Source organism: Melospiza georgiana, chromosome 3 (genome assembly GCF_028018845.1).
Source record: "Melospiza georgiana isolate bMelGeo1 chromosome 3, bMelGeo1.pri, whole genome shotgun sequence".
Lineage (NCBI taxonomy): Eukaryota > Metazoa > Chordata > Aves > Passeriformes > Passerellidae > Melospiza > Melospiza georgiana.
In genome coordinates, this window is record NC_080432.1 from 25046591 (window position 1) to 25058988 (window position 12398).

Sequence of the window (12398 nt, forward strand, 5' to 3'; positions counted from 1 at the left end):
GCATCTCCTAGGCTGCACTCTCTCCTCTGTGCCACAGCCACAGGGAAATGCCCTGGGGTTTTCATCCAGGGCCACGAGACACATGCAGCTGGTACATGCTGGATCCTACTGTGCAGAGGGATGGATCTCTGCTGTCTTCTGGGCCACATCGGGGTCCTGTAGTTAAGAATGCTCAAAAAGGTCTTCCAAGGATGGTCTGTCTGTGGGATCCATGGATAAACACCACCTGATGAGGTGCTGGCACTCTGCACAGACAAACCAGAAACCACTGGTCAGCGGGACAAGGCTCCTGTCCATGCTCTCCTGGATTCAGTGGTGCCCAGGCCACACTAGGAGGGCTCGGGGCTGCACACAAAGCTTCCTATCAGTCCTCCCTTTCAGAAGAGAGCAGCACAGAGGCACACGTGCCACGTCCTCCAGCTAAGCCCAGGAGACCAACCTCCTCACTAGCTGCAAGGGCTGGACGCTTATGTGCCAGCTGCCCTCTCCCAATTCTGTTCTTCCTCCCATGCATTGAAGGCACATCCCCACCTTGAGACATCCAGGGCGGGAAGGAGAGCTGGCCCTAGATTATGTCCTCAGTGGGGTGGAAAGGAAGGTGCCCGCAGACCAGCTCATACAGCAGGCTGCCCAAGGACCAGATGGTGGCTGGCTGGCCATGGTAGCAGCCAAAGAGGATCCACTCCGGTGGGCTGTACTCTGGCATTCCTATGGGACACGGGTGCAGCTCATCAGGCCCATGCTGCTCCCTCCCTGCCAGCTCCCGTTCCACAACAGCCAGACCCTGCCCCGCCGAAAAGCAACTTGGCTGCAGACGGCTGAAGGACGATTCCCCGTCTTTCCCTCCCTCTTCCTCCTCTGCCAGCAAAGGGGGGAACCTCCGGTGCCCGGCTCAGCCCTGGCTCTGTGCTCCCCTGGCATCCGGGTGTAGAACGTGTCCTGGAGGATCGTGCCGCACCCGAAGTCGATGAGCTTCGCCTCGCCGGTGGCCAGGTCGACGAGGACGTTCTCGGCTTTGATGTGGCGGTGCAGGACGCGGCGGCTGCTGCAGTGAGTGCCGCCCCGCCTCCAGCACCTGGCCGAACAGCCCCCGCGCCACGGGCTCCGTCAGGAACCCCCGCTCGTGCAGGAAGTACCAGAGCTCCTGACAGCGCTCCGGACGCTCCATGACCAGCGCGAAGCCCTCTGGGCACCTCGAACCAGTCCAGGAGCCGCACGACGCCGCGGAAGCCAGGCCACGACACCATCCACAGCAGCGCCAGTTCCAGGGGCACAAGGGCGCCCTTGTGCTGCGGGGGGACCGCGATGCCGTCAGCGGGGCCGCTGCTGCGCCGCGCCCTCGGCACCCCCTGCCCGGCCCGGGACGCTGCGCGGTCCCCGCTCACCCCACGCCCGCTCCCCTCGCAGCGCCCCGGCTCCCACCGTGCCGGGCCTCGCCTCAGCCCCCCCCGGCTGAGCCCCGCCGGCTGCTCCCGCTGGCCCCGCTCACTCACCAGCCGCGCCCACTCCGAGATGCGCTCCCGGCACACTCCCTTGATGGCCCCCTGCGAGCCAAGGCGAGCGGCGCGCTGAGCTCGGAGCTCGCCGCCCACTCCTGTCTCCCGCCGCCCCCCTCCGACCCGGCCCCGTCTCTTACCGGGACACGGTCGGCGAGTCGGGTCCTGGAGTAAACGCTGCCCAGCAGCGGGCCCTCCCGGTACAGCTGCTCCAGGGGAGGCCACTCCGCCCGTGCGGGCGGCACCGCGCTCTCGCCATTCTGACCGGGCCACACGAACGCCCCGGGCACCGGCGGCTCGGGGCCGGCGGCCGAACTGACGGGCGGCGGAGCTCGGATCGGGAAAGCTCCGGGGGCAGCTCCCGGGGACGGGGCGGGAGCCGGGCGGCCGCGGGGCGGCTACGGGCGGAGCTGCGGGAGGGGCTTCGTTCGGGGCCGGGGCCGGGCCAGAGCCCGCACCAGGCGGAGCCAGAGGACGGTGCTGCCCCAGCAGAACCAGATGGAGGAGTTCTTCCACAGACTCGTGCAGAGGCGCCACGGTCAGTCCGGAGGGAGCCTGGCGGAGGCGAGAGCGCGGCGGGCCGGGCAGGGGCCAGAGCCACCCACGGGCGCCTTGCGGGACGCGGCATGAGCCGGGCTGGGAAAGGCGGAACACGGACGGAACGGGACGAGACGGGACGGGACGGGAGTGGAGCGATTGTTAGACGGAGACGGTGACGGAGAGCGAGCGAAAAGTCAAGCGGAAAACCGATCGAGAGAAGCGCTGCTGCTGCGGAGCCGCCGGAACTCGCGGCCGCTCCGTCCCGCTGAACGAAAGAAAGAAAGAAACAAATAAAAACCCAAAGCAATTCCTATGGGAGAAGTAACCAGAGGTCCTGACAGCGGTATTCCAGCACCTCACCACCCTCACAATGAAGAGGTTTTTTCTGAATATCTAGTTTAAATCTACTCTTTTGGTTCATTTTAAAGGCAGCGCTACTGCATATGCAGGTTTCCTTTCTTCAGCTGAGGGCGAGAACGGAACTGAAGGCTACATGAGCTCCTTGTACCATTGTCCTCTTACCATCCTTTATGCAGCGAGCAGGCAGAGAAACAAGTGGTTGTAGTGAAAAAATATGGTTTTTCCAACAGCAATGTGAGCTGTTCGTTATGCACACGCAGAACTAAGTGTTCATTGCAACTTGTAAATATCCTGCTCCGCCAAGCATCTGCAATTGGATCTGCAATTCTGGGAAGGACACGAAGAGGTTTTGGTGTAATCCCCTCTGCCTGTGATTGCAAACGGATCGTGTCTTTCCCCATCCCGGTTCAGGTGGCAGGGGAATAAACTACCTCAAGGTACCAAAGGAAAATTACTTGAAACATTTGGCTACAGTGCTGGATGGTGCTCTGAGGAGAAAGATGGATGATATATTGACATAACGGGAATATGGCACCTACACACACCCTTAAAAAAACGCAGCTGGAGCACCAATGGAACTTGGCAATTTACAGTTTTTCTTCTAAATCTTTCCTCAGTTCCATGATGGGGCACAAAATATTTTTTTCGTGATATTCCATAACGTTGTGATTGCTTACTTTTTATATACAAAAAGGTAGAACAGCTGTGGCAAAATAAGTATCCTCAAAAAATTGTTCTCTGATTAAGATTTTCTGAAATATTGAAAATGTAAAAACACTATCATAGTATTTCCTTCTAATATTGAAGATCTTCCCCAGCAGAGCGCAGTTATGTACAGATAGTGCAATATGTTCTCCATCCTCACGCTGGGAAGGTTTTACACAGAAACCCCAAAACAGCTTTCATGCCATAAAAGACAGGAACTGTGTCTCTGATAAGGTTTTCTTGAGCTATGATAAAAATAATTTAAGCAAACATCTTCATTACCTGTGGTAAGTAATTTCTGTGAGAAAAACTATCATTACTGTTACTTTAGTCATGATCCTATTTTCACTAAAGTCCTGTTCACATTAAGTCAAAATAACAACATTCATTTCCTGTGCATTACCCCATAGGCTGTATCCCATGATTCCATTAAATTGTTGTTTTGTATGGACTTCTAATAGAAGCTTTTGGGGAAAATGCAATAATATATAGTCAAATCTGGTGTCAATGAATGTATTTTGATAGTTAACATTGCTTTTATTTTTGGAGCCCCAGCATGGAGGAGCAAAAAGAGTGGCAAAAATGCATCTGCCTCACCCACCTCACTGGGCAGCTGAGCAAAGCAGCTGCCATAAGGCAGAGCTGATTCAAAGCACAGACTCTCAGACTGAGGGTGCATCTGTCAACTCTTGCACAAAGACACAAAGGGAGAAATGAAGAGGTGTCCTTTCCTTGAAATTCCCAGGAAGGCCAAGAGAAGCGCTATAAATGGGCTTCTAACACTCAACCCACAAACACAGATGCAAAAGGAAGTACTGCAAACTTGCACCTGTACTTAAGAGGATAAATCAATGTAATTTTTTTATCAGACACCACCATGAATTGGAAAAAAACCTTACACCACTATTTAATTTTAAGCAAAATCTTTATTTTATTTTATTGGCTTGTTTGTATCAAAAGCAGTTATTTCCAAATCAAATTCACATAAAATTCAGCATGTAAATAGGCTGAAGTTGTCATTGGCTGAGACCCATCGCTGAAAGATGAGGGCTCTGAATGACATTTTAACAGCTTTGTGGGGGAACAAATAAAATGGTGAGGTATGTGATCCCATTTTGTGTCTTTCAGTTTTCATGGGGTTAATTAACTTAAAGTTATCTTGAGTGTGGCTTTACGCTCATCCTAGACCATAATGGTAAACTTGTAAATATCACAAAAATACATATAATGAGAGGGGTTTTTTTCTGTCTAATGAGACCACACACGAGGCAAACCCAGATAAAATGTTGCTTGTAACTTAAATGTACCACATGAGCTCATAAAGCTCAGTGTTGAACTGTTAATGTTTTGCAGTAAGAATACTTTAAGTGAAGAGACATTTCTCCTAAAGGTGGAATCTCTTTTCCTTCATGAGCTGGGTTTAAGGAAATCATTTTATTACCTCATTCTGGACCTTAAAGCCTGTGTCTAGGTGAGTCCTATATAGGAAATTCACAAAATTCAGACAAAAGCAAGGTGTTTTTCCCATGTGCATGGATGATGAAGTATGTGGGAGGTTTTTTGCTATGTTGCAATATTTATTTTTTATAGGAATGGTAAGAAATATTATTTCCTATTAATAACAATATGTGTAACTTGATTTCTTACTTTAGAGATGTGATTTGCTTTGGTGTCAAGGATCATGAGAGTTACTTTAATTTCAAGCTTTTCTAATATGCAACAAATACTTGGTGTCTCTATCACTGGTCAGAAGCTGTTATTTTCATATGTTTTGAGAAGAACTGTAGGTTATTTGTCCTTCCTCTTGTGGATAAAATTGTTGTGTTGCGAGTGTTGATCCAAGAAGCATCTCTAGTTCTGGAAAGGCAGGCAGAGAATCCCATTGGGGTTTAGGTGAGAAGGGACTGCTGGAGATTTTTCATCCTGTCATCTGGAAGTGAGGCTGACTCCAAAGCTACATCAGGTTGCTCAGGGCCTTGTCCAGTCAGTTTTGAGCACCCAGAGTGATGCAGCACCTTTAATCTTGCCCTTTCCCATGCTGGTTACACTCTGGCCAGTACAGCCTAGCGTGTGACTGGCCTTCCTCATCACAAGGGTGCAGTGTAGCACCATTGTCAAGAGAACTGGCAGTTCCCAGGATGCAGAAGCTCCTGGGAAATACATCAGAGACTCTGGCTCTGGCAGATGCCAAGTGATTTGGGCTGTAGACAGATCCTTGGAAGGAGAAAAAGGGGATGAAGAGAAATTAACATGGAGTTCCTAGGCATTTGTCAGTGTGTATCTGAACATCTGTGCTAAGTGCTCTGAAGATTAGCTCTTCATTTTGCATTTTGCTTGCAAAGATGTACTAAATGCAGCAATTAATTTGCAACCATGCAGCCCGCTGTTAGGAATCATACTCTCATAGCACTAATAACAGGGAACCTGCAAGCTAAACCACACTCAATGCATTTTCCACTTCCCAGTCTGCATTGGGTTTGTGGCTTTATAGTGCTGTTTGTGAGAATAAGTACAGGAACGTGAACCTGGCTGTATAACCCATGGAAGAGCTGGCAGGCAGTTTTGCAAGGTGAGCAGGGGCACAGCTGCTGCTGGTTTCTCAGGGTGTCACAGGTAAAGACCTGCCTTTATTCTGCAGCATTGCCATTGCCTTCAGAAAGCTTTGGCTCTGTGACTTTGAATGTTCTATTGGGAAGAAGCTGAAGATCACAAAAGACATACAGCTCCTACTGCATATTGTCCAGGAAATGAAGAATTAAGTGTCACCTTTCACATGCTTGGGGTTTTGTGTAAATGCCATGATGGTCTGTAACATTCATCATCTTCAGGTTTGCTTTATTCCAAAGATTCTCTGCTTCTATGGTCTGATCCTATGCAGGCTGGGGAAGTCTGAATCCTTTACTTGTCCTGTGGAGGTTGTTGTGGCTTGTCTTGCAAGCTGTGGAAGGGGCAGTGCAAGGTAACAAGAAATGAGCTTGTTGCATGGGCTACATTCACAAATATTCTTTACAAGGCATGGTAACAACAGAAAGGAGAAAGAGAGAAGGATGACCTAGGCAAGCTTAAAGCATGGCCAGGAAAATAAAGCAATAATCTTTCTTGGCTGAGGTCTACAGAGGTCTTCCTTGCAGATTTACTAGCAGGCTTTCACCAACCCCCATTGGCAGGAAGGATCTCAGACCAGAAAACAGCAGTCTGCATTTTCCTTTCTGTTCCTGTATTTTGGAATATCCAGCTCACCACCTGATCTGCTTTTAGGTGTTTCCTTTCAGCCCTCACTCTGTCATTTTGCCTCAGAGTTGAGCCAAGCTAATAGTGGGCTGCTTCAATTGGGCACTTCAAACCATCTGCTCCTTTATTTCATTTCTTGGCTGAAGAGGAGCCCCTTCTGTAGGACTGGTCTTCAGTAAGTGTTGATCAATCTCACCCAGTGCAGGAATGTGATGGCAGTATGGTGAAGGTGAGGCAGCCCCACAGAATGGCAGGAGAATCTTATGTCAGTTTGCACTTATCATCCTTCCCTTGGCCCATCCTTTTCTGATCTTATTTACTCTGTTGGGCCATCCTAAGCAAAATATTTCCTTGTGAAGTTGGAGGTGAGGAAGGGAGTTCATCACCATGAGTAGCTGGCACCACCAGTATGACTGTTCAATCCACTTGTCATGAACTGAGCCAGGCTACTCTTCTTTTCATTCCCCTCTTTCAAAGCCAAGTGTAATCCTTCCTCATATACTAGGAAGAGTGGATTGCAAAAAATGGTCAATTTTCCCATTTTCTGAGTTTGAAAGCCATTAAGAATCAGTGGAACAGGGAAAGGACAGACCTTTTAAAGTTTCCAAAGGAAAAGCTCGCTTCAGAATTGCCTTTTCAACCTGAGAAGTTTTTTCTGCCGTGGGAAGGGTTTTAATTTGCAGACTGGTGGGAGGCTCAAGCAACCCAAAAATGGGGGTTTTTTGATCCATCTTCCATGTATCATATTGCCTTTGATCCATGGAAGAATACCAAGGCTGGAAAAGCTGGATCCATATTCCTTGCTAAATTAATGTAAAGAACTCCTTAGGTTAGAAATGTTGGGGAGTTAGGTTAGGGCCCATTTATGCCATTTAGGAAGTTATGAAGTTGGTGAGTTTAAATTCCATTTGGAGATTCAGGCTACTGAGTAGAGCCATGATGCTTAATATGCTTAGGTGTTTTATTATTTGCAGCTGGCATCTGAAGTGTCAGTGCCACACAGAACAGGCTGAACACCTAACCTTCATAATGTAAATCCTGATACACTTGAAAAGCAGTATCCAGTGATCCAGTGAAACCCTGCTGATTGGAACAAATCCTGTGCCATTTGTTAGCTCACTTCACTTTCTTTGGGTGTCTTAAGCTACTGCTTTTCTCTCTTTCATTTTAAGGAGAGGTGGAAGATGCCTAAAAGTCTTTAAATTCTTTGTATTGTAAAATAGTGTTATGTGATAAGAGTCCCAAAATCCTTGTTTAGTCAAAGCCTCTTGGTATTGAGAGGAGATTCTTTGGTAAAGAAAGACTTTGCCAAAAGGTTTGTCAAGCATTGGAGCAGGCTGCTCAGGGAAGTGGTTGGGTCACCAGCCCTGGGGTGTTTAAAAGATGTGTAGATGTGGCACATAAGAACATGTTTTAGTGGTGGACTTGACAGTGTTAGATTAATGGTTGGGCTGGATGGTCTTAATGTTTTTTTTCCAACCAAAATTATTCCATGAAACTGCAAAACCAAATGTGGTAATATTAAAGGTAAATGTATTTTCACCTTCAGCAATATTTTTAGAAGCACATCTAGCCTGATGCAGTTTCCTGCTCTTTTTGAGAGCTGGATATATGTTTTCCCATGTGTTTTGCAGCATTACTTTAAAGCTTATTTCTGGTGAGTTTGAGATGTGGTTATTGAGATCTCCTGGAGTGGAAAATAAACTATTTTCTGTGTTATTTTTTTGCAGCACTTGCATGTGTCTACTGGGTATACTTTAGCTTTTTCATGTGAAGAGACTTCTAGCAAAAAGAATGTTTTTCCTCACTTGGTAATGTTACTCCAAGGGCACAGTGTGGAAGACAGAAATCTTGCCAAGTGGATGAACAACTAAGAATTATGACTACCTCCAAAGAAACACTTGGAAAAATTCTACCAAAAAGAGAGAGCTCTTAGCAGTTCTTTCAGTCTATACAAAAGGTATTTGTGGGGTAGGAGGGGCGTGGTCTAATTCAAGGCTTTCCTATTGCTATTGGTCTGACAGTGAAGTATTTTAATAGAAAATTACTGCAAATTGCTTTCAGATGCTACATTGGATAAGCATTTGCAACTTGGCAAGCTGAGATGGACTCATGCACTGTGTTCCTCTGCTATGATTAGGATGGAGATACAGTTCTTAGTGGTTTTGGGGCTTGGGCTGTTTGGGTTTTTGTTGCTTTCTTTTGTCTGTTTTTTCCCTTGATTCTGGCAAGGTGCTTTGGGTGGGTAAGTGAAGAGACTTTAAAGGCTAATTGTATTTCAGGAGACTAAAACTTCCTGTTGTTGAGATCTACTTCTGGACCTCCCAAGCTGCATTCTATGGTTGTGATCCCTGCTGCATTGCCTGATGCTGCAGGAGTTTTGCTCTCATGTCTGTCACTGCCTTTCCAGCAGTCACAGGCTCCTGGAAGATGTCCCCTCTGCCTTCTTCTCACCAAACTACACAAGACCAGCCCTCTCTCCTCAGAGGCACTGTGTTCCAGGTCTGTCATCATTTTTGTAGTCTCAGCTGGCTCCTCTACTCTTTTGCCACATCCCTTCTGCACTGGAGGACCTAACGCTGGAGATGAATCCTGGAGAGGCCTCACCAGCTCTGGACAGAGTGGGTAGAAATCACTCTTCTGGCTGTGCTAGACATGTGGCTGCTAGTGCAGCCTGTTTATCTCATCTGTGATGGGAACATATTTCTGGTTATTTCAGCCTGTTGTCTGCTTAAACCCCAAGTCCTTCTCAGAAGGGCTGTTGAGCAGCTTGAATCTTCCAGCCTGGCTGAATGCACAGAGTTGTGTCACCCCTTGTGCAGAGCTCTGCTCCTCTCCTCCTTGGACACCACAGGGTGCTACTTCTCATGTTGACTGAGGCCCCTCTGGGCAGCCATTTGTTAGGTGACCACCCTCCCAGTTTAATATCACCCGTGGCTGTTGGTGCTCTTCACCCAAAGTAGAACCAAGATAAAACTTCATGTTGATCTGAATCTATAAACCCCCTGGAGGGAGTATTTCTGTCTTGATCTGAGTAGGACAAGACAACCTCATAAACAGGAATGAGATGACTCCAACAGGACCTACCTGTTTGCTGAAAGATATTGCTCAGTGGTAAAGCCAAGCACAGAAGTCCAGGGAAGGCTGACCACAAAGCTCTGCTTAGTGCTGTTGCTGGTTTCTCCTACCATTGCTTCCAGGCATCTTGATTGTTCCCAGATCAATTAATTGATCTGTTGGATTTTAGTCTGCTTTGTATGGTAGTGCTTCCTAGCCTCATTTGGCAGTGACTTATTCTGCTGTCGTCTAATAACCATCTAATTGATGGTTATTGCATTAAGGCAATACTTTAGTGTTCCACCACCCTTGCCTCTCACCTCCTCTTCTTTCTTCTCCCACCCCTTTGTCCTTCAACCAACCTTTCTCTCACATCTCCCTTCTTTTCTTCCCAGTCCTATGCTCACAGTGATCTGTACCTGACCCTTTTCCTCTGCCATTCCCTTTCATGTTCACCTTGTACCATCCACCCTTACTGCTCAATGGACTTCTCTGTTCCATCAACAGAGCCTGCTCCATTCCTGACAGAGCTCATGCCCTCTTCAGGCCAGCCCAGGGCACCTTCCAGGAGCCTGTCCTACTCTCTCCCTGTGTTCCATAGGTGTGAAACACTGCTCCAGCAATGAATGTGTGGCTGCTGTGCATCATGGGCAACACTGGTGCTTGTGTGATGGAGGAGGGGGGCGGGCAGGGGGATTGTAACCTTGGGTGAATTCTGAAAGAATCTCCTCCCTTCGTGTTCAGTGAAATGTTTGGCATTTCTCAATGAGCCAGGGCTGAACCTCAAGGATTTTGGTCCTATTATCAGCTTCACATGAGGATTTGCTAGCTCTGAGAGACATCCTGTCCTGGGTAATGAAAAAAGGAGTGGAGTCTCTACCACTGTTGTCTCATTTTGAGACAATTTATGGAGTGGAGACTCCAAACTAAGTTGCCTCCTGACAGTTTTTAACCTCTCTCCCTTCTACCAATAAGACAAGTGCAAAGAGATATGAAATGAAAAAATAACAATTTACTAAAAGAAAACAGCAATAACCACAAGATACAAAGGTAAATGGTTCAGCCTCAACCCACAAATGCAGAAAAGGGATTTCCAGTTTGTCCCCAAATAAGGGATGGCACTGTTCCCACTCTGGGCCATATGGCAAACGAGTCTCTGTAGTTTAAAAACTCCCTCCTCCAGACAAACAAATAATAGGGAATGGGAGAAAAACAACCTGGAAAAACTCTTTTTGTCTGAAAGAAGTCAATGTTGCTGAGGTCTCACACTCCTTCACCTCTCTGCTTCTGAGGGAAGAGCCCCTGAACTTCGAGGGGCTTTATGCTGGAAACCACATCCTCCAGCTGTGACATGGTGGCATTAAACACTAAACACTGAAGTTCTTCCCTCCCTATTCCTTTTTTCTTCTAACCATACCAACTGTTTGATTCCATACCACCCACAGCATGGCAGGGGCAGGGTTTTCAGCTCAAAGAGTCTCACTTAGGACTGATGTTTATAGGATCACAAGGTGATTTGCTTTAGTTTGGCAAATTTCCATCCTGGCCACAATCCAGGTTGGCAGTTAATGGAATTTTCTGAAGCCCACCAAAAATTGTACCACTCCACTTGGGCAGCAACTCAGATAAGTAATATCCCACGTCTGTAAGGGGATGACTGATTATCCTGCTCTCACTCCCTACCTTGGTCAGGCAGTAGATGTTCCTAGTACAGTCAGTGCAGCTCCACCTTTGCCATCAAGAGCTCCTGGTGTGGTCCATGGGATACTGTCCAACATATTACACAAAGTCTAATGGGAGTTCTTGAGATCTTAGAGTGGCCTAGAGGAGGAGGAGAAGAAATACCACAGTCAGGAAGAGCAGACCTGCCACATGCTGGATGAGGATTTGCTTCAAAAGAAGCTGTTGGCTGCCAGAACACACCTGCAAAGAACAGCTCAGCCCAGAAATCCAGCCATGATCCTTATCCAGTCTGTTTCTACCAAACCCAAGAAATTAAGAGTGGGCAGACAAGCAGGAGGAGTGGAGGAACATCTAGAAATAGCCATGAGGGCAGCTGGCCAGTGCCAGGCTGACCTGCAGTAGGAGTGATCCCACACCTATGACTGAGTACCTGTAAGTAGAAGCTGCTGCTGCAGCAATGCTCCTACAAACCAGCAGTTTTGTAGTTATGCTCTGAACTTCCCACTATCATATGAACTACATAATCATACAGCTTCAGCCATATGACCTTCAGGATGTGGGTGCAGCATGGTTTTGTGCAGTGATACACTCCTTGTTCTGTATTTCCTTATAGAGTCCAAATCTAAAATAGTTTGGATGGAAAGAAATGCTCCAGTTTCTAAATTCTGTGGAGTTTCCATGCAGACAGGTCCTGCCATAATTATTTTTAGCATGGGGCTTCTGCTGTCAGTTTCTGACATAGCTCCTGCTGGACCCTTCCCAGGGAAATCAGAATGTGGGGCTTCAAGCTGTTACCCTGGATCCACCAGCAGCAATGGCCAGTGCACAGATGGCCAGCAGCACTCATAAAACATAACCTATTACATGGGAACTGGATTTTTTCCCATCCCCTTGTCCTTTCCAAAAGGATACTGCTTCTCTCTGAAAGACACAAACCAGTATTTTCCAGAAATGTAAAAACATGGGGAAATGCTTACTACTGGGCTTCTGGGCAAAAATGATCAGTGTGTTTCCTCTCACACTATACTTATGCCCCTCCTGGTAAAGAAAAACCTTCCTAGAAAAGGCTTGTGCTGCAGCAGGAGAAACAAGGCTCTGGCTAATGCAAAATCGTGTGCAGGAGCTCTGCCTGCTGGGAACTGGCTATTGCTAACTTCCCTCCAGCAGCCCGCGCTGGCCACTGGCAGTGCTGGCTGAAACATGAACTTGCAGCAGAGAGAGGAGGCAGGGATCAGGCTGGACCTCATGCAGGCTTTATTTTTACAAGAGGGGAAGCGGGGCAGAGTAAGAAAAAAAGAAGGGAAAAGTGATGCAGGGGTCTGGCTG

General features: G+C 47.7%; 1 protein-coding gene across 1 annotated transcript; it reads right to left on the bottom strand.

The window, feature by feature from the left end:
- Positions 1 to 708: 708 nt before the first annotated feature.
- On the bottom strand, positions 709 to 10742 carry LOC131081039 (serine/threonine-protein kinase pim-2-like). The gene is given in 6 exon segments (XM_058019901.1): positions 709 to 1053; positions 1055 to 1192; positions 1194 to 1289; positions 1637 to 1894; positions 2202 to 2301; positions 10657 to 10742. Coding segments are annotated over 6 exon segments (1023 nt in total).
- Positions 10743 to 12398: the final 1656 nt, after the last annotated feature.